The sequence below is a fragment of the Anarrhichthys ocellatus genome, unplaced genomic scaffold (genome assembly GCF_004355925.1).
Source record: "Anarrhichthys ocellatus isolate YVR2014 unplaced genomic scaffold, GSC_Weel_1.0 scaffold8, whole genome shotgun sequence".
Taxonomy (NCBI): domain Eukaryota; kingdom Metazoa; phylum Chordata; class Actinopteri; order Perciformes; family Anarhichadidae; genus Anarrhichthys; species Anarrhichthys ocellatus.
In genome coordinates this window covers 6,768,314-6,794,250 of record NW_022280038.1, presented here as the reverse complement: position 1 = coordinate 6,794,250, position 25,937 = coordinate 6,768,314, and the positions used below count along the sequence as shown (strand labels likewise).

Below are 25,937 nucleotides of genomic sequence, written 5' to 3'. Positions count from 1 at the left end.
GGAGTAAAAAGTGCAATATTTGGAGCGGAGTAGAAGTGTAAAGAAGCAGAAAATGAAAATACTAAATATTGCACTTAAGTACTGAACTTGAGTAAATGCATTTAGTTTTCCGCTGTTGGTGTGTGTTTGTATTTCAGCGTCTCAACAACATAGTCTTTTGAAATCCAGATTGATTGAATTGCTTCAGGGTTAAGAACTACGGCAGCTGGCGAGAAAACGCAAAAGGTCCAATCTAGAGCCAGTGTATGGTTTGTCCGTTCTGGGCCACTGTAGAAACATGACCCGCTCCTTGTGTAGATGTAAAGATTCTTAGGTAACGAAAACACAATGGTTCTGATTTTCAGGTGATTAAACACAAAAGAAAACATACTTATTAACATTATACATTAGATGCTACACACTGTTCCTTTAAAGGAAAACCCTGAATAGTGAGAAACATAAGGCACAGTTGTTTTTCCTTTAATCTGTCTGTATGAATGAAACATAAAAATGAGACTGAATACAAGCTGCCAGTACCTGCTGACACTTGTACGGTCCCATCTCACCACAAGGTGTCAGTACTTCCAAACAGAAGCTGTGTGGTGCTGATTGATGACAAGGAAAGTTTGTTATTTATTTGAGCCTGAATTGAAGGTTTTCTTTACAAAAGCTCAATATCCTTAAACTCTGTCCTTAGCTATTACTATTTGCCTTTGCATCCTTTTGATATGGGCTCATTTATCTTTCAGTAACCTTGGACTACAAAGCCAAGTGTTTTGGAGACACAGGGAATTAAAGTGCCTCACTGCAGAGACAGGGAGGTCTTGAAGCGCTGCACGCTGCTCTTATTGACTGTTAATGAGAAACAGTAACAAGTTCACTTCAGGTCAGAGTCTGAGGCCAAACTGAGCCTCCAGTAGCAAGTCCTGCATGTTTGTGTAACATCAGCACAACTGTGGAGCACATTAAGCATTCATCGAGTCGCTGCCGAGGCAAACTTTGTTTTTGTTGACTTCAGATGACTCTAAGGTCGTCCAAAGGCTTACAGCACAGATATTGATTTTTATTAAACACAACAAATGTAAGGATTCAATTTACATATATGCAGTGGTGGAAAGTAACTCCACTTCATACTTCTTACTCTCCTACATTTATTTTACAGCTATTACTTTGCACATTCAGATTTTAAATATAAAACCTGATATGAATTTAAAGTCTGATGCACTGTTATAGATTAAACTACCCAGCAGCATATCAAGTAGTTACAGTTGCTCAATCACCTACAGCATCGAAACCCTAACCCTGACGATAACAATACTCCAATAATGACATGGTGGAAGTATTTAGTTCTTTTATTTAAGTAAAAGTAGTAATATTACAATATCAACAAATTTTCACTCCTAAACCGGCAAATACCAGAGCCTAGTCAGTGGCCCTAAGGTTCAAACTATGACGCTTTACGTTGCCCTTTAGCGTCGGTTTTGGACGTGCATGTCTCTTCAAAACAAACATCTGTCTTCACAGGAAGTTAGGTTTAGGCAACAAAAACGATTGGTTTTGGTTTAGTAAACGCTAACAACGACTCACGTGACTCAAGTGACAAAATGTCAAAGTTTACTTTGACACTGCGCTCCAAATTACATACTTTTTCTTATCTACTTTTAGCAAATACTGCAGCTGCCCTTAAAAAGTACATAGTGTTGCATGCAGTATGCATTCAGTTGGGACTTCGTCATAACATGGCACCTTGAATTTTGACCCTCTTGCTCACATGGCCGCTGCGCAGAGGATTGTGGGTCAGAATAGGCAGAATTTCATGGTGGCTGCAGTAGGACATCCTGGTATTTTTGGTATACCGTATTTGACATACAAGTATTGGGACATACTACATACTTTTCTGGCATACTAAATAGTATGTTAGTATAGGTATTGGAACGTAGATAGTTTCACACTGGACATGAACAGTGGTCACCTGGACGAAAGTCCTGTGCGTGCGAATATGGAAATACTCAAGTAAAGCAGAAGTACCTCTAATTTGTTCATAAGTAGTTGTGTAAATGTTCATAGTTGCATCCAATCACTGCATATATGTGATCAATAAAATAAATGCACACAATAACACTTCAGGTGCAGCCAATCATCTTACTTTTTATCGATTCTCTTTCTTGAGTTACTGTACCTCATTAAACACTCATTTTCTTCACACGTGCCATTTAAAAATAAACAAAAGTAATGAGTTATGATGTGCTGAGTTAGAGTCGTGATCTGTCATGGTTACAGACGGACAGATGTGCGATAGACTTCACTGAACCAGGCGGCCGCGCTGCAGCTGCTCAGAGCATTGGTGCCTCCCTGGTGTTTTGGTTGATGAGGTGTCGTTTGTGTCTCCAAATGAGGAGCGTGTGTGCGCAGACGCCCCCCTGATACATTATTAATAGTTGTTAGACTCCAGGCGCTTCTTTTTTCCTCTGTTGCATTTCAGACTTTCAAAGCAGCTTCTCCCTTTACTGAATCTAGAAATCCCCCCCGCTGAAGACTTGCTCTCTCTCTCTCTCTCTCCTGTACATCTCTATATTATTTTCCTATTATTTACTCTACCTCCTACTGCTGCTCTGTCTCCTCATTGTTCTCTTCCAGCACTGTTCTCTCTACCATTTAAACCAAAGGATGCCAGCTGCTCATGAATGAGCAAAATACAGCAATTACCAGGTTTGGAAACGGAGGCAGAGAATTTATTTTCTTTTAGTGTAATGACAGTTTCTCCATCTCTGGGGTTCATTTAGAAGAGAGACTGAGCTGAATGTGATAACACTGTCTGTTCGATGGCACAAATGAAAGCAGGTAAAGAAGTGACGTTTGAAGGCAGGGCTGATTTGGAAAAGCTTCACAGCAGACTGCTCAGGTAGCTGCTAATATGAGGGCGGAATTTTAAAGGAGTACTTCCACGCTTTAAAAAAGATATGCTTGTTAGTTTTCTTGCGGAGAGTTAGACGAGAAGATTGATACCACTTTCGTATTTGTCCCTTCAATGTGAAGCTGCAGACACCAGCCAGTTAGCTTAGCTTAGCACAAAGACTGGAAACAGGGGGAAACAGCTAGCCTAGTTCCAAATGGAACAAAATCCACCCACCAGCATCCCATGAGCTCACTAATTGGAAGGTTCGACCGGTGAGATTTAATGTGTTAATTAGTGGGTGAGATTTAAAGGTGGTGGTAGGTGGATTTTTAAAAATCTTTAGACGGAGTATAGTTAGCTGTTCCCCCCCTTTTTGGTGCTAAGCTAAGCTAAGCGGCTGCAGGTTGTATTATCTGCTTGGTGTACAGATATGAGAGAGGTAGGCTATTGATTTTTTCATCTCTAACTTACTGCCAGAAAGCAAAAAGAAAGCGTACTTACTTAAGTAGACCAGCATGCTGTTTTTTCCCCCACAGGGACATTTCCCAAAATATCAAACTTTTGCTTAAAGCTACATTGGAAGAAAGTCACTCAACACGATCAGAAACGCCCTGCTGGGACGTAAATTGCAGCTGTATTTCTTCTGTTTTCCTTTCACTGGATGCCTCCACATCCATTTTTTTCCCCTCATTTCCCACCTCCTCTGAGACCCCCCCCCCCAAACAACACACAAACAAATCCAATAACGCAGGGTTCAACGGAGTGTTAATTTCATCAAGTGGGTAGATTTATGGACACCATGAAGCCCGGGGCCTTCGGACGCCGCAGTACCAAGGATTCACTGTAATGTCACCACGGCCATCTCAAAGGCATGCGAATGGCAGCAGAAGAGGCCATGAAGAGACGGGGCTTATCGGGTTTATGTGGGGCTAATTACAGGACTGGGAGACCGACTCGCTGTCAGGAGGGACTGTAATATCATTAGCGTCGAGGAAGGAAGAGGAATGAGGTGAAGTGTGCGGCTGTGAGGGGGAAGTTGTGGCTGGATAGAATAAATGCCAGGAGGTAATGAAAAATGCAAGCGGGTGGCAGGAGATACAGTCCTTCTCAGGTGCCTGCGCTTCTCTCCGGATCAGAATAGCCTAATTAGGATAAATTATTAATCAGGATTGTTTTTTCCTCTGAGCAGTTTCACAGAGACGCCGTTCAGTATGAACAAACTGTTTCTCTGCTGCAGTCAGAGCTGCTGAACGATGGACTTTATAGGTATAACGTCATGAGAATAAATAACAAGAAACTATTCTAATTTAAATTGGCAATAAATGAGGTTTCTGGAGATATATAAAACTCATATCAAAGGTGATATGAAGAAGAGAATAACAGATATAATCTTATGGATAGCTGATGGACTAATGCCTTTGTATTGCCTGTTTATTGTCTTAATGTTTTTTTATATATATATATATTCATGCAGAGACTATGAAAGGTAAACAATTTGAAATGAGGTTTCTTGCAATAAAGTATCCTATATAATATGTAAATTATGCATATAAATATACATTAAAATATTAGAAAAACAACAATGGACTGAGGATGCAACTATATTCAGTATCGATTGATCTCCCATTATTTTATCAATCATCTGTATATTGGTCTTCACATGTCTAGTCTTATCAACAGTCCCAAAAAAGATCTTTCTTCTGTTTTTGATGACAAAAGACAACGAAAAGCCGTAAATCTTCACAATTGAGAAGCTGGAACCAAAAAATGTTGATGCATATTTTGTTGAAAAATGGCTTTAACCAATAATAGATTAAAACAATTGTAGCAGATTCACTTTCTGTTGATCAAGGATAATAAAGTAGTCATTAATCGTTTCTTGGGGATTTTTCATTAAACTGCGTTAAATATCAAAGAGGAAGATATCCGACCAGAAGTTTAAGAAAAAATGCTTTTATTTTTTACACCTATAAAAAGCACATCTTTAAAGCACAAAGATTCACTCTGTATAGAAACGCCTCTCTTCCTTGGACTAAAAAAATGGTAGCATTTGCACATTGTGCTTGAATTGCAGTCTGTACATCCGCTCTGGGTCTGTCTCCTGTGGCGTTTACGACCCCAGTAAACATGTTATTGCATAAATCACATTTGACCACAGTGGTCATTTAGTTGGAAAGACAGAAACAAAAAGAAGAAAAAGAAGCTGTGAAACCCGTTGCACAGTGAACAATCATAGCAGCTCTCTGAATGAAGGCGGTGCACATTGTCCTGGAAAGAAAAACAACAGAAAACGTGACAATAAACGGCAGTTGTGCTTTTTGTCTATCTAGTAAAACATCCCACTCCTCTGCAAACAAATGACAAATGATGCAAAAATAAAACACTCAAAACAGAAGAAAAACTTTCAAAGAGAATTTACAGCTACCGGCTCTCTTCCCTTTAAAACGGTAGCCGACTAAATGCTAATCTCTAGTTGCACACGTCCCCTTTACGACAAGCGAGTTTTCCACGTCTTCTCGCTGTAATTCAACCTACATTTGAAAAACTAGCATTCCTCAAAAGGCAGTGTGTCTCTGCGACATCTCAAAGGAGACTAAACATCGTTAAATGCTGAATGGAAATCGGTTTGCACAAAAATAGACAAATTCCTACATACTTGACTCAATGACTTTGGTATAAACAAAATACAGACAGTCATTCACACACAGAACTTCCATTGCTGAACGTTTGAAACTACATATTTCTACCTGTCCTGTCAAAATGGCTCACTCAGAAACGAACAAAAATAATCAGCAAGCGTACAAAGAAAACTGGAATTATCAAAACGTGCATTCATACCTCCTCTCTGGGATATTTGATATTTGAACATCAATAGAATTCCTTCAACCCACAGAATAAACCTCGAGAAAAGAAACCGGACAGTTTGGGAATGAAGTCAAAATGTTTTGGGGGGGAGAGAAAAGGAAATAATATTTCAGTGATAAAGTCATAATATTTCAAGACAAAAGTGGTTATACTCGGATAAAGTCGTGGATTACAAGGTTACTATTTTTCCTTGCAAAAGGTTTTTTAATTTTCCTCTCAATGTTATGACTTTATTCCTGAAATATTACAACTTCTTTCTTGAAATCTCAGATTATTGTCCTTAATTTGTCGTAAATCCTCACTTAGTTCTGAATGCAGAATGAGTTCCAGATGAAGCTGCGAGGCGAGGACGATGTACCCGCAGCCTTTAATAATGACTTTGAAACAAAAAGCAATACTTGTTCTCTAACCAACGCTACATCGGAATGAATCAACGCTTCTTTGATTTACTCTCATCAGCTCACACGACGACAACTTGAAAGCGGGGAAAAACGTTTTTCATCTCGAAGTTTACATGAAAATGACCAAAAGAAAAACTCCCCATCAGCACCTTCAGGAAGAACAAACCGACCCGATTCCCCTCCATTAATAATCTTTACGGTAGATCGATGGAAGCTTCATTGGTGCTGAGGGCTCCACTTTGTTTTGAGTGCTGACTCATCCCCGACTCGCCACTGTACTGCGTGTGCAGCCTCTCCAGCCTATTAGCCGGTTGAATCGTTAGTGTCTCGGCGAGCTTTCCTTCTCCTCGCACAGCGGTCAACAGGTCGGCTCTCGGATTAAAAACACCGAGTTCACCCATCCACAGCAGCCGAGAGCCTGCCGGGACTGACAGCCTCTCGGTGCTCGTCAAGAATTGACCTCCACCGTCAGTACTCCTGGCATTGTCTAATTAAACGTTATGAACCGACGTGTTAGCGAGATGCAGTTGTGCCCTCTGCTGCCCACGTCTTTCCATCCAAATGCACACGACGCATACATACCACCACCACCTACACCTTCCTGCAATTATCATCTGGAAGTATGAGTTCCGGAAGGAGAGCTTTTACAGGTGAATGTCCGAAAAAGGTCAAAAGCGGAGCATGAAACGGGAGCTGATGGTGCTGATGTTCAAACCGAAAGGGATGTGAAGATTCCAAAGATTAACAATGATCGGTCAATGTTTGCAATTTAAAAGAGAAATGCAAGTGTTGGTTTGAACTTCACAGCTTGTCCCGTGAGTGGAGCTTAATGATGACACTGCCGGCCGTTATTTACACTTATCAGGGACATTGATCATAATTTGAATGTGTCAGAGTGAGCCAAGATTTAGTCATTTACATACATCTGTAGTCAGACTAGTTTAAAGTACCGGGATCTGAAGAAGTCTGCACGCTGGGGATTACCCGAGTGCACATCGAGACAACACAGCCATGAGGAATTTCAATATGTTTAGCCGACCGTCTCAATCTAAACTGTTTTCTAGCTTTCGCCCACAAAAATGTGCTAATGAGAGGAACAGAGCAACGGTGACTCCTGAACTCAAAGCGATGCAGAGCTAACTATTTGTAGCTGTGTTCTGCAGTGGAACATAAATAATTAAGTGTGTTTGTGGCCAACTGAGGGACTTTAGTGGGGTTTGGTTAGAGCTAAGAATGGTAGCACACAGCTTGATGTCTTAGAAACGTCACATAAAGGTAACAGTAACACAGCGGCTTCTGCATTGACGGGTAAAATCTAGGACAGATTATGAATTATCTCAGGGAATATAACACAAACTCGCATGTTGTGGCAGCATGCTACCTGCAGTCCTCCATGTGACACCTGGAACGCAAACTAAAGACGCAGTCATGCAGTCATCTCTGACCAGGTGTGGCTACACAACAGCTCAGCTATACACAGTGGAATTATGGGTAGGAACCAAGGAGGTACGCTGGTAGCAGAGCCGCTTTAACTGTCTGAACCCAAATATGGTGGTTTGAGGTGTTTATTCCCCGGAGCAGTTTAACAGATACCTAAACTGTGACTTAATATTTATATTAAAGGAATCAATATAATCCGTCCCCAAATGATGTGTGTTTGATGGAAAAAGAGACTGGAAGCATAAAACCTTTCTACAAACGGACGACAGCGAAATTAATTTATCTCACCCAACAGCTTAAACATGGTGTGTTTGAAAATACGTCTTGATTTAAAACTTCTAAGTCTTGCGGCTTATCTGATAAAAATAACTTTGCAGTGGAGGAATTAAACCCAAAATGTTGAAGTATTTCATATTAATAAGATAAATTGATTTGGCAACATTCTCCTCCTCATAATATATTCAGTTTTTTTTGTTTATTCATTTCAATAAACTTTGCAAATCTCGGATGAAGTGGTAAAAAGGAGTTTTATCTGTCTCCAACGCCATATATTGTTACTCCACACACACACACACACACTCTTCCTGAACGCACACACTCACACTCTGAAACTAGGTCTGTGCATAATTACAAACACTAGCTCAAGGAAAAACACAGGAGGGGAGAGCTACAGTCAGTGTTGCAGAAAATATGAAACCTGCAACAGAGCACACGAGAAACTTTTAGTGTTGAGAGCTGCAGCTGAATGAACTCGTCCTTTAGATTATGAACCTCGACCAGAACGCACGCACACAATGTGAGCACTCGCCTCACATTCAATCACCCGTTAAGATATATTCAGGTATATTCATCTCGGCTGTATGCGAGTTACAATTTGTTTAGTTGTGCTTGGCACGAATCCCTTTTAAGTAGTTTTTCCAGCGCTTGACCACGTCCTTAAAGACGGGAGCGTTGTCTATGGATGCCAGCAGCTGCAGCTGGTTAATATGCGTGGTGTGATAGTCCCAGCGTGCCAGGTTGGGCGCCGTGGTCAACATGAAGTGACGGAGGTCGTAGATGCTCCCAGACCCCGTGTCAAAGAGCGGCAGCATGGCCTTCAGCGACTCCATGCCGCGGCTGAACAGCTGCCCCGCCTCCCTGCCGAGCTTCTCTCCGGCTGTCTCAGTCAAGTCGTGGAGTCCCAGCAGGGAGTAGATGAAGCCGTTGAGGACAAAGGAGCTGGGCGTGGTGGGGTACTCTTCATACCAGTCGTACTTGTTCATGAACACGGCTTTGACCCCGTGCTGCGCTGAAGGCACCTTGTAGGGTCCGACCGCCTTGAGGGCGGCGTTGAGGTACGCCTGGTCCTTGGTGAGGAGGTAGGCTCTCACCAGGGTGGACATGGCCTGGCCCTGAGCCATGGCCGAGTACCAGCCGGGCTCCAGGGGCCGGAAGCCTTCGCCCAGTTTACGGGTGACCATGATGGGCCAGCCGCCTCGTTCGTCCTGGTTGCGCGTCAGCCAGTCGCTGGCGGCGAAGAAGGCGGCCATGTGGGCAGTGGTGGAGATGGTGACGTTGTCTACGAAGCCGCGCCCGTGTAGCGTTAATCGCACCACCCGTCTGGGCATGATCTGAGAAGGAAATCAAACAATCAATTATTATGACTGGGAGTAGGATCTCGCATTTATTCAATTACGGTATCGTCTTGACATGTAATTATTTAGTGTCAAAGTTCTCATGATGAAATCAGCTAAATGTTACAAAAATCTAAGATTAATGCGGCAATATTTAGCTCTGTTCATACCGCCAACTGAAATGCAGCTTTAAGATAAACTATGATTAATTAAATAGGGTCCGGTTCAAGGCTGCAGTTAACTATTATTTTCATGAATGATTAATCTGCAGATTATTTTAATTTAACGGTTTTGTCTATCATCATTTCTTAAAACCAAAGGGGACGTATTCAAATGACTTGTTTTGTATGAAACCCATAAATAATTAGTTAACCACCACATAAGATGAAGAAAAGCAGAAATACATAAGGAAATGTTACTTCAACAATTATTTAATCAACAACAATTGATTGCTTAATCTACTATTGTTTCAGCTCTAGTCCAGTTGAATAGCCTTTAGAGCAGAGCTGTTATATCAAAAGGTACCGACGGTCTGAACCAACCTTTGTGGCCTTCACAGCCTTGGTGTTGGACAGGCCGACGCCCTTCCTGAGGTCGGTGAGCAGGTCTCGGGTCAGCGTGCTCCAGGCGGTTCGTGGCCCAACGCCGTACGTGATTTCACGGTCCTTGAAGGCGATGAGCTGCGTGCTGGTGACGTAGCGGATGGTGAACGGCGGGCCCTTCTCCGTGGTTTCGAGGATCACAGACACGCTGCCGTTGGAGACGAACTTGACGTCTAAGCTGAGGATGAAGTCTTTGGAGTTACCCAGCTGCAGGGACACGCCCTCAGAGGACTCTGTGGTGGTCGGATGAGAGGAGGGAGGGCGTTAAAAAGATGTGTATTATAAACCAAAAAACAAAAAGGAGAAAAGAAGTTTTGTGGCGTTCGGTCTGAGAAAACATGACTAACCTCATTTGACAAACTTCTGACGATTACTGGATGACATTGGACTATTTTTAGCAGAATGACAGAAAGCCTTGTACAGTGTGTGTCTGTCTCCTTTGATGTCGTGTTTCCACGAAAGCTCGTCTTTTTCCTCACGTTCCCCAGATTCACTATGCAGTCACGTTATCAAAGGATACCTCATTAATACCTTTGTGAAGTGGCTAGCCCTGTGTGTGTGTGTGTGTGTGTGTGTGTGTGTGTGAGAGAGTGAGTGATTGAGCCTCGAACACAGACCGAGACAAGCTTCTCATGGGATGTGCGGTACAGTTGTGTCACTGCACACAGAGCTTAATTAGGAGGACAGGAAGGAGGAAAAGAACAGAGGAGTTGGAAAAAGAGAGAGAGAATGAGGAAGTTGATGCACTGCAGCAACTTTTCCCATTTGCATCTCCACAACTTTTCCCTACAAATCTCAAAGTTAGGAACTCAGACATCCAGTTTCCACACAGCCACCGCTCCTCTTACATTACATCAACTCCGTACCTTTGGCCTAGCTGCTCGGTCTGCACAGCTAAAATAAAAAACAACAACAACAAGCAACAAATCTTTTCAAAGATAGCTCCTGACAGGATAAAGAGAAGAAAGAATGTAGGAGTCCGGAAAAAAAGAAGGATAATAGCAAGATGGGTCGCCTCAAGTGCCCTCAACGCCAGCCTGAGGGAGAGAGTGAAAATGAGCCAAAAGCGAGAAGACAATTGAGAATCAGATCTCACATGACATGAGCTGAGAAAGCAGAAGCAGACGAGGCCGCCTGAGACACAAAGTCAGTCGATCAGGAGGAGCGAGCCAGCCTGGCAGGGGCCTCTGGATGACTACGGCTCTTTAATGCACTCATAAATCCATTACTTAAGGCAATGCAGAGAGTAAGTGGATTTGTACTCTGGCCCCGTGATTACTCTGGCATCAATAAAGGATGGGCAGAGGGAATATAGACGAGGTTCCACCTCCCCTGCTCCGCGTCGCTCTCTGGCTGTTTAGCAGTGAGGCGGGAGACAGAGATGACATGCAGCTACAAATATGTCAGCGTAAACACAACAAGGAGTGAGCACGACGAACACGTTGAGCGCGTGTTGTGCATGCGGATACAAAGGATCCAAGCGACGAGACAACAGTCGATGCACATTGATTATTCATCCGCATCCTCCGGTGACTACTTCAGGACACACGGTGCCTAAAAAGTATTCACCCCCGGGGGAAGTCTTCCATGTTTTATGGCCACGATTCAAGGTTTTGTCCATTAAATGGTGGAAAATAGTAAAGATAATGATTATAATAACTGTCAACATTGTATTAAAGTAGGTTTAACATGCCGTTTTGAGACTGATGAAAATACTGAGATGAACAACAAATAAAAACTCAAAACACGTTTGCATAAGATTGAGCACCTTCGGCTTCTAGGTCTGCGTACATAAGTCAGTCTCCATCAGCTTTGCACATCTGGACAGAAGTTTTCGCTATTCTTCTTTGCCAAACTGCTCGAGCTCCGTCAGGCTGCATGGAGATCGTGAGTGAACAGCGTTTTTAAAGTTCACACACCAACATGGACTGAAATCTTAACTATAAAGTGTTTAAAAAAAAATATTTGATTCATTGCTGTGAGACCATAAAACATGAAAACTTCCAGACACATCTTAAAGGCGCCGTAGCCGGTGGCAGCTGTCACTACGCCGTATCTCCGTACACAGATCACCTCGCTAATTCTGGCAGGTTTGTGAAGCTTCCAAGTGACCGCGAGGGGATTCAGGAAATAAGGGTGCTCAGCGGCGGACAGTGTTCGTGCGGGAATGCGCAGATGGTAGATGGTAGGCTATTATCAAGGGACAGACGATTGATTTGAGAGGCTGTTCAACACCAGTGTCCTAGATACAGTAAGGAAGGAAAAAAAAAAGACCCAAATAGGGCGAAGGGAGTAGGAGGAGGAGGAGGAAGTGGAGGGAGGCAGAGACGGGAAGAGAAAGTGACAGCAGAGGAAGAAAACAGGAAAAGTTTGGATGACGGAGCAGAATGAGGCGTCAGAAACGCAGAGAGCACAACGTGATTGAAATGTTTAGGAAGCTGAAGCGGGCCGAGGGGGCGATAAGTGGGTGGAAATGAGTAAAGAGAGGTGTAAAACTGACTGAAATTTGGGGAGAGACGAGGGGAAGATTAATGGAGACGGAAGGCTGCCGAGGGAGGGCTGAGGGGCGATGATGAAAACATGATGATGTTGAGGAAAGAGAGAGCCGATGATGGCGAGTCGAAGCTGTAAGGCAAGGTGAGCGGAGAGCGGAGAGAGAAAGTGTGGAGCGGTGAAATGAAAGGAAATTGTTCATGATGAGAGGGTGAAAGCGGAGGAATAAGGAGGTGGGGGGAAATTACAGTGGAGGCAGCAGCTCAACAGAGGACACAGAGAGAGAGACATACAGACAGAGAGAGAGAGAGAGAGACAGACAGACAGAGAGACAGAGAGAGAGAGACAGAGACAGAGACAGAGAGAGAGAGAAAGACAGACAGACAGAGAGAGAAAGACAGACAGACAGACAGACAGACAGACAGAGAGAGAGAGAGAGACAGACAGACAGAGAGACAGAGAGAGAGAGAGACAGGAAAATATCAGCAGGAGATGAAAGGAGAATTAAGATCGCTCAGTCAGCACTCAGCAGGAGATCCTCACTTCTCACATATTCAAAAATAACTGTCAACTACCTCACGGCCGCGGTAATTTTATAGCTGTGACAATAAAATAAATCTGTCTTCCCGTTAGCGTTGGGCTGAACAATTTAAAGAAAATATGGAATCCTGATGAAACCAGACCCAGAGCTATTAGGTGGATTTGCTTAAAATATGAATCTGATTAATATACATTATGTTTAAAAGGAATAGTCTAGTGATATAAAGCGTACTCCTCCGTGCCATAGACCTCCATTGTTGTCAATAAACATTGAAAAACACATCAATGTTGCAGTGGGTGACAATGAACATGCAGTTTGTTTGACAGTCAATCTAACATACACTGTCCCGCTGCTGTAGATACTCTCAAGACTATCAAACGGTGCATTAATCTGCAGCTGAAAATAGTCCAAAACCAAAGCACTATTTACTGTGTTTGAACAGTGAAATTAAATACTTGCGACTGGTTTTTAAAAGTTAATATCTTAAGTACTCGACCACCTGCCTGAAACGATCAACTGGATTGCTTCACTAAAGAGACTCTCAAAAAGGCAATCGTTAACTACCTTCTATTAAAGCCCATATGGCACCAATCGCCTGCAAAGAGCACACCAACCAGACGAAAGCCTGGAGATTTACTCCGTCCTTTGATGAACAAATTAAGGTTAATTGTCTCCAGCTGACAAACAGTTATCATTTCAACCGCCGATACTCACGCTCTGGATAAAAAGGGATAAAAGTCTGTTGTGGGAATAATGTCGTACAAATGCGTTTTCTGTTTTCCATCAGTGTGACAAAGTCGGACTCTTTGATCGGCATAGAATGAGATGTGTGATGTCGTGTCTGCTGGCTCTTTAATCATCATGATGCTCAGGAAGCCGTCGTTACGTGGTGGGTCCACCGTCAACCAACAGACTAACTTATGGTGCAGTTGCATATCGGCCTCCTGCAGCCGACAGGAGATAAGCTGCTTTGCCCCGAGGCTCTCCGGGCTCACGGAGCGTTTGCATACCTGGAGCGCTGAACTGACGCACGGAGGTAGCTCGGGTCTTGTCGTGGACGCGGCTGAGGCCGCAGCCTTTCGGCACACTCCAGGGCGCCGCGCTGGCCCGGCTGTCTCGGTCCTCGGCCGTGTCGTAGACCTCCACGTGGGGGGGGGCGCTCCGTCAGGTTCTTGCTGTAGTGGCTCAGGCCGTACTGAGCGATCTGGATGGCGTAGAAGTAGCCCTGAGGGCCCCACTGAGTGGACAGAGGCACGCCTGGGAGGTAGAGAAGGGAGATAAGGACAATGACGTTAAATTAATATAGAAAATGATTTCATTACGCCATAAACATTGCATTATTATGCTTCTTGTTTTTTTCTGGCGGCCCTTTTACATAAAATCTTGTGCTTACATGATCGTCTCGTCTGTGGAAAGGTTTTTATTTTCAGTACTTTGCAGTCTATTTTTAAGAAAATAATACTTTTTAGATGGCAGTTGTCACAACAGCGTATTTTAGGTGCAGTGTCAAATTGAGTTCATAACCACGTTCATATCAAGAAAACTGGGCTAAAATGAATTATTAATATCAAACAATATTTTAAGACTTGGCAGTAATAGGAAACGACAGTGGCAATATCAGAGATTCAAATCTGGGCCCATTTCATAAACAGACACAGAAGGCAAAAAATGAAGCAGAATTAGTCTTTTTTCAAAAATCACCAGCTATGTGAACGACAGGACGGAGTGATGAAATACAAGCTAATCTACTGCGTTCTACCGGAGGCCAGCTCGCCTGTTTACCAGCCAGAAATAGCTCAGGCAGAAGAATCACTCTGATTAACAGATAGCTCACTTAAAGACCTCGTGACAGAGAGAGCACAAATGATGCAACCAAAACCTCATCCTTCTGAGACAAACATCATAACATACTCATGTTAGGGCTGGCTGAAAACATTCCTCCTTCATTCACATTAATCACTGCAGACGCTGATGCTCTACTTTCCTTACTGCCCTGTGTGCCGTTTTACCAAATAGGACAAAAGTATATCTTTGTTTTTATGACACAAACAGCTGATTATGGGTTTTCATTCCAGCTCATGTGAGTGTAATTAATAGCGGAGGTGAAGAATTAACCCTAACAGTAACAACTAGTTGACCATAAGCAAACTGTTTAGAGACCAGTCAGCTAGTAGTGGTAGTATTAGTTAACAATACATTACATTACAGTCATTTAGCAGACGCTTTTATCCAAAGCGACTTACAATAAGTGTATTCAACATCGGTTTTCAAGAGAACTACTAGTCACCAGAAGTCATAAGTGCATCTCCTTTCGTCAAACAAGCATCTAAGAGCATAAACCAGAGCCAACGTACAGTGCAGAAGCAAACAAATGCAATAAGTGCCACAAACTAATAAGAAAACAATAAGTGCAATAAGCTAGTATGAATACAATAGATGCTAAGTAAATGCTAAGTGGAAGGCTCAGGGTAGGCCTTTTAATCTAAGACATTTAATCTATATTGCACCTTTCATACAGAAAATGCAGAATTAAGTTAAACAGAATTATTTTCAAATTTGTCTTCCAATCTGGAACGTCTAACATCTACCTCTGGTCCTCCCATTGTTAAAGAAATGAAGTCGCTATTCATCAAAACCCTCCATCCACCGCCGATCCCATTATCTTCATGGACTGTGTGTGTGCATTACTGTGAGGACTTCGTTCAGACAGACCAAATCCATTGCACAAAAACAATCACAGCATCTTTAACTGTAGAATGACCGTCGCATTGCGGAGCAGAAGTAAAATATCTCCAACTCTCCAATGCAAAGCGCCTCGGCAGCTCATCCACACAGACTTCTCATGCGTTTGAATCGATTTATTTCCTTCAAAAGTCAAAGTGACATACAGATGACTATCGAAAAGTTTATGTCTATTTTTATAAAGGGACAAGTGCCGCATGAAATGCATATGCGCACACACACACACACACTTTCCAGTCCCGTGCCAGACTTTCTCTCCATGCCTGTCTTGTTACTGGCGTCTCCCCTGACAACTTAAGTCAAATGACAGTCAAAATCCTGACACTGGAACGCTGTGCTTCTCCCTGAATAACACTAAGTAATCCACGTGGAATTGACTGTTAAGCCGGCACATATTTTAATGACTCCAGAGGGCGGAATTTTCTAGAAATCTGAAAAACTAGGTCTTCTGCCAATTACACTGTAGTCTCTAAGCCTCGGAGGTTAATATTGCTGCTAAAGAGCTCCACCGGCTCGTTGGTATTCAAGCTTTGCTTTTGACCTCCAGTAGGTCTGCACGACTGGAACAACTGGTGGAAGGTGAGTCTACATTAAAGCTCCATTAAGCAATATGTTTAATATTAACATTGAACCAATTGACTAATGTGTCGTTTGTTGTGCTGAGAATTAAAAACCCAACTATGTATTTGCATCGTTTAGTTTCTTTAAACTGTTTTTGAGCAAACAAACTTGGACGATCTCACCGTGAAGAACCAAAGTAAAGTGGTGGAGAAAGTCCAGCATGTTGCAGCTCACGTGTTTTAATCAGGACTAGGGTTAACTACAGAGAATACTTTTGACCGGTTCCGCATGCTATTTTATAGATTATTTTACGGTCTATAGATTACTTTAACATCGGCGCCGAAGCTTCCTTTTGGCGCCCATGTTAACTAACAGGGCTATTCAGACAGGGTCCTGGTGTGTACGGCTCATAAATAAAACGATTGGTTGATGGTTAATGTAAGCAAAATTTACCGAAACTGGACACACACACGTCATGCAGTCAGAAACATGATGCATGTTGCTCTGTGCCTACTGGATGCGTAAGTAAACTGGGCAACAACCAATCAGGTTGTGTTTCTGAGACTTTCTGCCTCCTAGTGGCCAACATATCTTAATATAGCTTCATGTCTTTACATTACAGCTGGGTGTTCTGGCCGATTACATCACGAAACACTTACTATGTTTATTTAGCGGCACGTACCACCTTCTGCTACTAAGTGTTTCACAGAATACAGGACTTGATCAGCCGACAATCTGCAGGCAGCAGCTGGCTGTGACCCGGCTCCAGACGAGCAGTGTGAGCTTTGTCCTGGATTCACAGACTATTCATCCACATCCACCTCCATCGGAGAGAGCTGCATCCATCTTGGTCAGCACGCTGAGTGTGCGCAGGTGTTAGGTTAAAAAAGATCACTTGTCATGCATGTTTGCATCGAAGGTGTAAGTGAGAGTATGTGTGTTTTATCAAGCACTTAAAAAGGTTAGAATAACTCTGTTTAGACTGTGTGTGTGTGTGTGTGTGTTGGTGCAAATGTTTAAGTGACTTCGGTCTGCAATAGAACCCGGGAGTGAAGATAAAGATGGTTGAAGAAAAAGCGAGAGACACAGAAAAGGAGACCGAGCGTGATTTAAGAGGATTAACTACTTCCACTAATGATAGTGCTCTGGCTGCTGGAGATTCATTATTCTCAACTTTTGTTCTTTGCAACAAGGAAAAGAAAGACCCTCAATTTCTAACCCTCCACTATAAAAACCACATGCCCAGAAGGAGATGCGACAAGTAATGGCACATAAAAGTGCTGCATTTTTATGTCTGTCTAATAATAAAAACCTTGATAGCATACTTTTGTATTCAGATTTCAGACTCATTCATCTGAAACGCTCTCTATTTGAAGTTTTTTTTTGCCCCCATCCCAATAGTATCTCAAAGACTGCTTGAGATGTCTGAACCATCTGGTTGCATGTCGAATGTTTTGACTCCTGACACAAGTTATACCCCAACAATATGGCCAGAGTGAGGACATTTAATGCTGCAGAGGATCCTGTTAAATAACTCTTCCATGGGCAGCAGGGTGCGTTGGGAGTGGAGGGCTCCCGTGACCTTGTTTAAGCCCTGCTGTAACTTGGACTGTGACAGGCTAATTAATGAACTGCTATTTTAACCTATAAAAATATGCTAAGTTGAAGAGAGGTGTGTATTCTTGGGCGTGTGGAGTGCTAAATAGCAAGGAGCCTGGGGCTTAATTAATGGACCTTGTTAAATTGAGTGTGTGGATTCCCGTCTGACCCATTTCCCGCTTCATCTCTTCCCTCCCATACATGTGTTTGTGTAGTGGGTCCTTAAGTGGGACTGCAGTTCACATACAATTTTTTTTTGAAAGCCATTTATTGATAATCAGCCAAACTCATTGGAACTAATTGACCAAATATGTAATCAGGCGTTTTGACCGGCGTCATAATTCTGTATTCTCTGCATCCATGCGAGAGTTAAAGCCTCTGAAAGTGTAGAACAGAACGACAGAATGTACTTCATGCAGACTTTGCTGTAAAGAAAACTACTGCGTGTGTTGTTCTCTGTGTGTGTGTGTGTGATGAGCAGAAAAGCAGATTCATGCTACCAGGTACATAAGAAGCCATTGTGGGGAATTTGCACAGTCCTTGTCAACAAAAATACCGATTTATTTCTGGCAAATTGCTCTTGCAGACATTGGCTATTATTACTCATCAAGCTAACCTCAGCAACTGCCACATTGACAGTGAATATAATAGTATATATAATATAACAATACCTTTTATTACATCGCCCCACAAAAACAAAGGCTTGTTTCTTGAGAGGAAAAGGACTGCGGACGAACAACTACATGTCTGTAATTTTCACTGTTGAAAATGATATGATAGAATTTGTAAGGAACAGATATATTTTGGGTGTTTCTTTTCTTTTACCGGTGGATCTAGTTGTCTGACAATAAAAGCTGAGCCATAAATATCTATTTTGTAATTTCAGGTGAGTATAGAGGGTCACTTCTTCAAGCGAGCGAGGAAATTATATTGTTGACAATGTGGTTTCAACTAACGGCCTTTTTAAATGAGCTATTGATCCTTCCGGGTAATTATTTTAAAAGGAACCTTGAGGAAAAAACAACTTTCTGGATGGACTCAAAGTGGGAAAGTAACATGGAGGGATACACTCACTTAACAGACTTCCAGTCAGTTATCGATACAAAGACTTGCTGATTGTGCCTATGTGAAGAAAAGATACATTTTTAAATTGAATTCGCACAAATCACTTTAGGCAGTGTTAACGAAAGGCTAATAGTGTTTGGGAATGGGGGGGGGGGCAGAGATTAAGCAAGAGCTTTTAAAATCTGATCAATTTTGTTAATCAAGTACAGAATTTACAATTCATCACTTAGCTGGAACAGACCTTTTTAAGTAAATCATATATATATATATATATATATATATCACATGTGTCAGTGACACAGGGTTTATTAAGCACCTAAAAAAAGAAAGAATCAAAGTCAAGTTTCAAATCAAATCAATACTCCTGTATCTTGGGTTATTATATGAAGAAATACGCACCAAATGTCTCCCCCCCCAAAAAATAAACCTAGAGGGTCTTCAGAATCAAAAATAATCTTTTTATTACACGTGTCAAAGGTGCCACATTGTGAAGTAATATGGCAAAAGAATGAATGTGAAAATTTTTTGACACCTATTTTTTTTGGCATTTCTTATTGAGAAGATGCTGTTGATCTTTGCCACACACGCGCACACACACACACACACGATTTTCTAGTATCCAAGAAGATAGGGGCATCTGACATAGGTGTGTATTCTCAAACATCCTTGATGAACATCAATGACAAGAAAGATAATCTTACCTTCCACTCCACTTATACACTTGACTCGGTCGCGGACCTCCACATTGTACCCCTCAAATGACATGAAGACCCCGTCGGGGTGGTAGGGCTCGCGCTGCGCGTAAACCTTTGAATAGCTGTGCTGGAACTCGAACCGGTCGTAGCCGTCGTACTGCGCCACTTTGCCGTACACCTCGAAGTATCTCTCCATCCAGCTGAAGGGCAGGTATATCTCTCCGCCCTCCCGCCGGCCTTTGATGGTGGATTCGTCATTGATCAGGCAGTCGATATCTTCATACTTGAGCCCTGCGACGACACCGACGACGGGCGGGGGCTCCGGCGGTTGTGGAGGGTGTTGCTGGCTGCTGATGCTGGCGTCCCCCACCCTGGGACTTGGGGCCACCAGGGCAGCACGGGGCAGGAAGCGCAGGGAGGTGTCGCTGGAGCAGCGGTTCCACAGCAGCACCGTGATGAGCGTGAAGAGGGCACAGATAACGATGAGGGTCTTGTAGTTCACCCGGGCAGCCAGGCAGCGCATGGTCACAACTCGCCTGCAAGACACAAACACAAGAGAAACATCAGAGGAATTTGAACCGACAGTGCAGCGAGAAGGACAAGCTGTGTGTGTGTTTGTGTGTGTGTGCTCAGTTTGTCCTTTCAGTAACAAAGATTCAAATGTTTAGCAGTGGAAACAACTTAGTCACTTAGTGTCAGTTTCAGTTTTAGTGAGAAATCCTTTTCAAAACAAGGATGGGATATGTGTAATGATGATAAAATCGAATGAAAACAAATTAGCTACATGGTAAATTACACTGCTGAGCAGAAGTGTTATCCAGCGTTAATCTCATGAAACTCTACATAAACCCAAAGGAATGCAGCTTGGAACAACTTTCCCTAAATACATTACAAGTTGTAATTTGTGTCAAACACACATTTTTGTTTGGTGAGGATCGTCTATCTGTAGATGAGTCGGAAGCACACGAGGAGCGCGATGGTAATTGTAGGAGTACGACGTAGTTACGACTGCGGTCGCACATGTAAAACGGCAGTTTTGTGACCAATGAGAAGCTCTGGATTGCGCTTTGAATGCCAGCATGTGCATGTGTGTCTCATTTACTACCCAACAGACAACCATTGTCTGAAATTGGTCTTTTGGCCTACTCGTCCATCATTTTTACTTCTTGTTTTTGGGACGCTTTCCAGTCACTTCTGCTCCTCATTGCAACACAAAAACTCTTCTATCTGGCACACTTGCAATTAAATATTTCAACATTTTGGGAAATGTGCTTTGTGCTTATGTGCTTTCTTGCTGAGAGTTAGGTTGAGAACATTGACAGTAAATATGTAGCTGGAGCTAGTAGCTGGGTTAGCTTAGCATAAAAACAAACAGTTAGCCTGGCTTTGTCCAACAGTAACACAATCTACGTTAACTATCAAAACCTCGAAAGTTCACAAATTGACACGTTACAGCTCGTTTGTTTTATCCTTAAAAAAACGGAAGTTTAAAAGCAATTTGCCATTTTACAGGGTGTTATGTTCCGGACCATTCCTTTAAACAAATAGTCCTTAAGAAGTAGCGACAAGACAAATAGTATCTCCCCGACGCTGACCTCCCATCATTGGCTACCAGACAAGTCTATTTCAGGGTTCTTTTTGTTTAATTTTAGAGCATTGCAGCTGTGTTCATCTATGACCTGCTCAGCCCATGTTGCATCTACAGGGCTCTTACTTTGGAAAAGTTTACACCATCATTCACAATTAAGTTGAATATTGACATTTCCAAATCAAGTCTTAAGAAACGTTTTCTTTTACATAAAAGGTTATTGTCACTTCAGGATTTGTTTAAATTCCGTCTGTATCAGATTCTGTGCATTTCCGATACATTCATCTATTTCACTGTAATTATCGGACCGTATTTTAAACTTTGATCAACATTTGCCATCATAGTGACATTTCTCGCTCACGGCAAATCAATAGCCGTTCAACAACACTTGACATTGCATAGATTCTATTTTAGTTACAGCTTTGCTGAGGGCCTAATTGGATATGAATGAAGACCTCAAACAATGCAATGCGACACACTATTGGATGAATCAGTCTGGATCCATGTTTTCATGTCCTCTGTGTTTCTCTGGCATTTTCACCGAGCCAGCGGGAAATCAATACAACCCGAGGTCTCCTCCTCCACACTAATTACAGCTCACCGCTCAAAGAATTCACCATTACAGTGACGAAGGAGTCAGGTCCTCTGATGACGGAGGGAGGAGGAGGAAAATCATTATACCCAAAGTTCATTTCAATATCCCACCTTAAACGAGACACTACCAAAGGTCAGCTCAATTAATGTGTGTTAATTGGACGATAGCAATGTCCTACAGCATTGCAGAGTCAAATTATAGTGCTAGTGGCCTCTGGAACAAAGTTAATGGTTGAGGTGACTCTTACCAAATAGCAAAGTGGACTTCTAGTAGTGCTTTAACAAGCAAATGTTGAGGGATAGCACATTGTAGAAGATGAAGAATAGCCTCCTTTTAAATTAAGATTTAGGGGTAGAACTGTAAAAGCCAAACAATAATATAATATTGTTATTATAATATATTTAGGCTGTGCGTTAGTAGGAAAGGGTTTGAGATGTGTCCACTCAGAACATCTCTTTCTCCGATAAACAACTGAACTATTTTCTTTCCACGAGAAAGAGAAAAAGGAGACAAAAAGTGTTGCTATATTTCTTGTATAAGTTCTAGTTTAAAACCTGTTGCTGTTGTGTTCCAGTCAGAGGTGGGAAAAAAAAAAAAAAAAGCACTGATTCATCTCTGCGGCTGATTGATTATCACCACATATAAAAACTATCATTGACATTTACAGGTGCTGCTTTGTACAGTAATGAAAGAATAGCCAACAGGAGCTTTTTTGAAATGGTAAAAATGGCAAAGGAGAGGGCCTGGGGACTGCAACCTGAAAGATAAGTAGGAGCGGCCCCGTCAGGGAGCCGACTATAAATAATTGGCTCTTTTTATAGTGATTCGGTGCCGGTGTTGAGCTCAGGCCCAAGGTGGATAGACACGGGCTTAAGCACTGCAGCATGGAGAGGTATCGCTATGCCTCGCGCCGACTACGAGGGGATCCGTCAAGAAGCCATGTCCCATTTCCTGAACGTAAATTTACACGCAACAGTAAGCACACCGGAAGAGGAGTTAATGTCACGGGTGAGCAGATTACATGATGCAGTTTGTTTGTGGATCAAAAAAAAAAAAATCACAGAGTGTTTTGATTCGGGCGATACCTCTCTCTCCCCCGTCTATTTCTCATCCACATCTGACACAGAAATCAGCATTTGATCATTTACCACCGGGTGGAAATCTGCTCTGGAGGTTGAGAGATCCACTAGTAACCATCTCTAGAGGGATGGGAATTATATTTAAAGAAGAGCAAGAGAGCAAGACAGCAGAGTAGAGACGGGTACAAAAAAAAAAAGAGACGAGCAAGAAAGTTAAACTAAAGAAAATAATTCATGATGTTCCATATTTTATTAAATTCTTTGGTTTCCCTTTTGCATCTGATAAACCTTTTAACACGCGCTTCTTTTTGCTCAAACTTTAATTCTTTGGCCTTAAACCAGACGAATCCCCCCCCAATGCGTTGTTTTAATGGAGGGCTGTTTTCAGTCTAAATCCCGTCTTAGGCGGCACAGCCAATAAACACGTTTATTTTAATCCACGTAAAGAGTAACAACTGGCATCCAAGTTGACAAAAACAGTTGAGTTTAACACCGTTATTAATGTCCTCTTTTACTGTGTTTCCACACATGAGGACATTTGTAAATCACATCCGCTGCTGATACTCGACTTAATTACAAGGCACGCAGACAACATTTGGCTAGTTGCTCAGACAGTAGCTGCATTGTCTCCGGTGCATTTTGACCCAAATTCACTTTCATCTATTCGGAGTCTGTTCTCACCAGAACAGCGTCATCGGTTGTTTACTCAAAAGCGTACTGTGACTTCTGTTTAGCAACCTCTTCAGTTGTTTAAATAATGACTTCTTCACTCAGTAGCGAAGACAGGGACTGTGTGGTGTGTCGCACGACCACAGAAGCCGTTATGGAGAGAGTCGGAGGGAATAGTTGAGAGTTAAACACTGGAGACTGCAGTTTGTTTCCTGCCAACGTCCACTTTATTATTATTCATCTTTTTAACGATAAAGGCAATCCTTCCCTTACCTTAACCACGAAGCTTTAGAAAGAGCTCGGGGACAGTGCCATGCATCATTTTTATTTCCTCCTTCAGGTATGAGGACTTGTCTAGGAGATATGGATGGACCTTCGTGTAATCCACTTGTTATCAGCTCAACTCAGGAAGTGCTGCATCGATATAATCCCTCTGGTAATAACACTGTTTTGATCTGGAGTGAAGCCTACACTGAAATAAAATATATAAATAAATAGAAAAAGACAGATGCAACTTGACAGGAGGTGAAAGACAAACTGTTTGAGTATAAAAGTCTTCCGTGCCTGACAGATTAAGGAAAAAAGACCCTGGAAAACAAAAGCAGCTTTTCAGTTTTACGTGCTCCCAGAGTCCCGCCTCAGGAAACAGAGAAGTGCCTTAAATAGCCGGCAGTGCCTTGTTGAGGCTTTAGATCTTTATATGATGTCATCGTTCTTTGTGCCTGAATGATACCTGAATGATAAAAACCATGCAGGTCAGAAAAGGAACGAAGGAAAGCTTCGGCACATTAAACCTCGATGTGAAGTGATTCCCTCCTCACTCAGCATGAGCAGGAAGAATGGGAGGGAAGTTTGGGCCACTTGATTATTGAATCCCTATATTAACAATTAATCAATTTATAATTAGCTCGAGATTATCAGCTCGACTTTCACTGAGCTGCTATTTAGAGGGAAATTTGTTATGCATATTTCCACATTTAAAGAAAAATGCTAAGGTTGCATTGTGTTTCAAATCATTCCTCTCTTTGCATATTTACAGGCCTGTCACACCTTCACAAGCTTTGTATGGTGCTTTGTTTATCTCAATACAAAGCCAAGAGGCAAAGGAAAACACTTTGTAACATGGCCCAGTTTCGCTATATACTGAAGCTATTTGGAAACATATTGCATACGTGGCTGATTGAGAGATCGGTCTGCCTATTGAATTATTTGCCATTTTTTCCAAAAAATGCCAAACATACACTGGTTCCAGCTTCTCCGATATAGCAATGTGCTGCTTCTCTGGGTTTTATTTGATACTAAACTGAATATCATTAAGTTTTTGACTGTTGGTCCAACAAAATTAAACATCTGGAGAAGTCACCTGGTGAAAAAAAAAAATTTTCACTTTATTTTCTGAAATTATACAGACAAAACGGTCAAACAATGACCGAAAAGAACCGTCAAATTAATCAATAATCATAAGTTGCAGCCCGAGATGTATGATTTAAATTATTCAATAATTTAGGAAAATAACAGGGCATTGAAAATGGGCTTTATATAAGAACTAAATGCAAAATGTACAGTGTGCTAACAATTACAAAGAGCTGGTAAATCCCATCGGACTTTATCAGAGCTTAATGATATCTGGCTGACAAGTCCTACATGATATAGCTGACAGCTCTACACTGTAGCTGCTCGGGCGAACATCGGCTTCACTGACTAACAGGACGACCGACTTCACAGTCTTGACTTCCAGAGGTCCCAGGGGCGCTCACATGCCCGGCTTTTCTTGCCGCTTCTGCAGATCAGGCTTCAGACTTTGATTGTGAGCGTTCGCCTTTCGGCTGCGATGGACTGTGTATGAGGGATCTCTGGGTGCTCCATCAAATGCGGCAAGTGATCCCTCGGTTTAAAACTATGGGTACTAATTCTGCCTCGCACGGACAACACATGCAAATATTTGGACGTCTTTATCCCACAAATCCCCGGTGACAAGGCTGGGAAAATTCCAGCAAGCACGTAGTTCTGCCATTGTTTTTGTAATGATGAGAAAGGGTTTGGGCATTTTCTCATGAAATCAAACGTCAAAGAGACTTTGAGACCTTGTTAAATGCACTTCAAGCTAATCTCCGTCCTGGTCCCCGGTGCAGAATCTACAACACTTGCAACACGTCGAACCTGCTGCAGCGAGCGAGCATAAGGACGCGTGAATGGAGTTGTTTTTCTTCTCCCGCTGTCCTCTGGTGTAAAAATCATGAGCAGTCATCACAGCAATAAAATGTGAGTGCTCATGAGCCACCCTTGGGGAGCTGTTGGAGCAGAGGCCCGGTGCGTGCGTGAGATGCAGGTGTTGTAGCCCTAACTAAACTCCTGACATTTTCACTGCTCTCCTGCGCGGGTGAAGTGAGGTACGGCTCTGAGAGACTGCTGGTAAATTATCCGCTTATGCTGAAGCTGTGAGGCATGTTCGCTGTAGAGATGGGATTGTGTGTGTGTGTGTGTGTGTGTGTGTGTGTGTGTGTGTGTGTGTGT

The 25,937-nt window shown here is 42.4% G+C and overlaps 1 protein-coding gene across 1 annotated transcript in view; it reads right to left on the bottom strand.

The window, feature by feature from the left end:
• Positions 1 to 4,798: 4,798 nt before the first annotated feature.
• Positions 4,799 to 25,937, bottom strand: part of glceb (glucuronic acid epimerase b) — a 42,555-nt gene continuing 21,416 nt past the window's right edge. The window contains 5 exon segments of the mRNA XM_031848417.1: positions 4,799 to 9,191; positions 9,737 to 10,029; positions 13,841 to 13,985; positions 13,987 to 14,087; positions 19,499 to 20,028. Of these exon segments, the coding sequence (XP_031704277.1) occupies positions 8,460 to 9,191; positions 9,737 to 10,029; positions 13,841 to 13,985; positions 13,987 to 14,087; positions 19,499 to 20,015 (1,788 nt within the window). The 5' untranslated portion in view covers positions 20,016 to 20,028 and the 3' untranslated portion in view covers positions 4,799 to 8,459.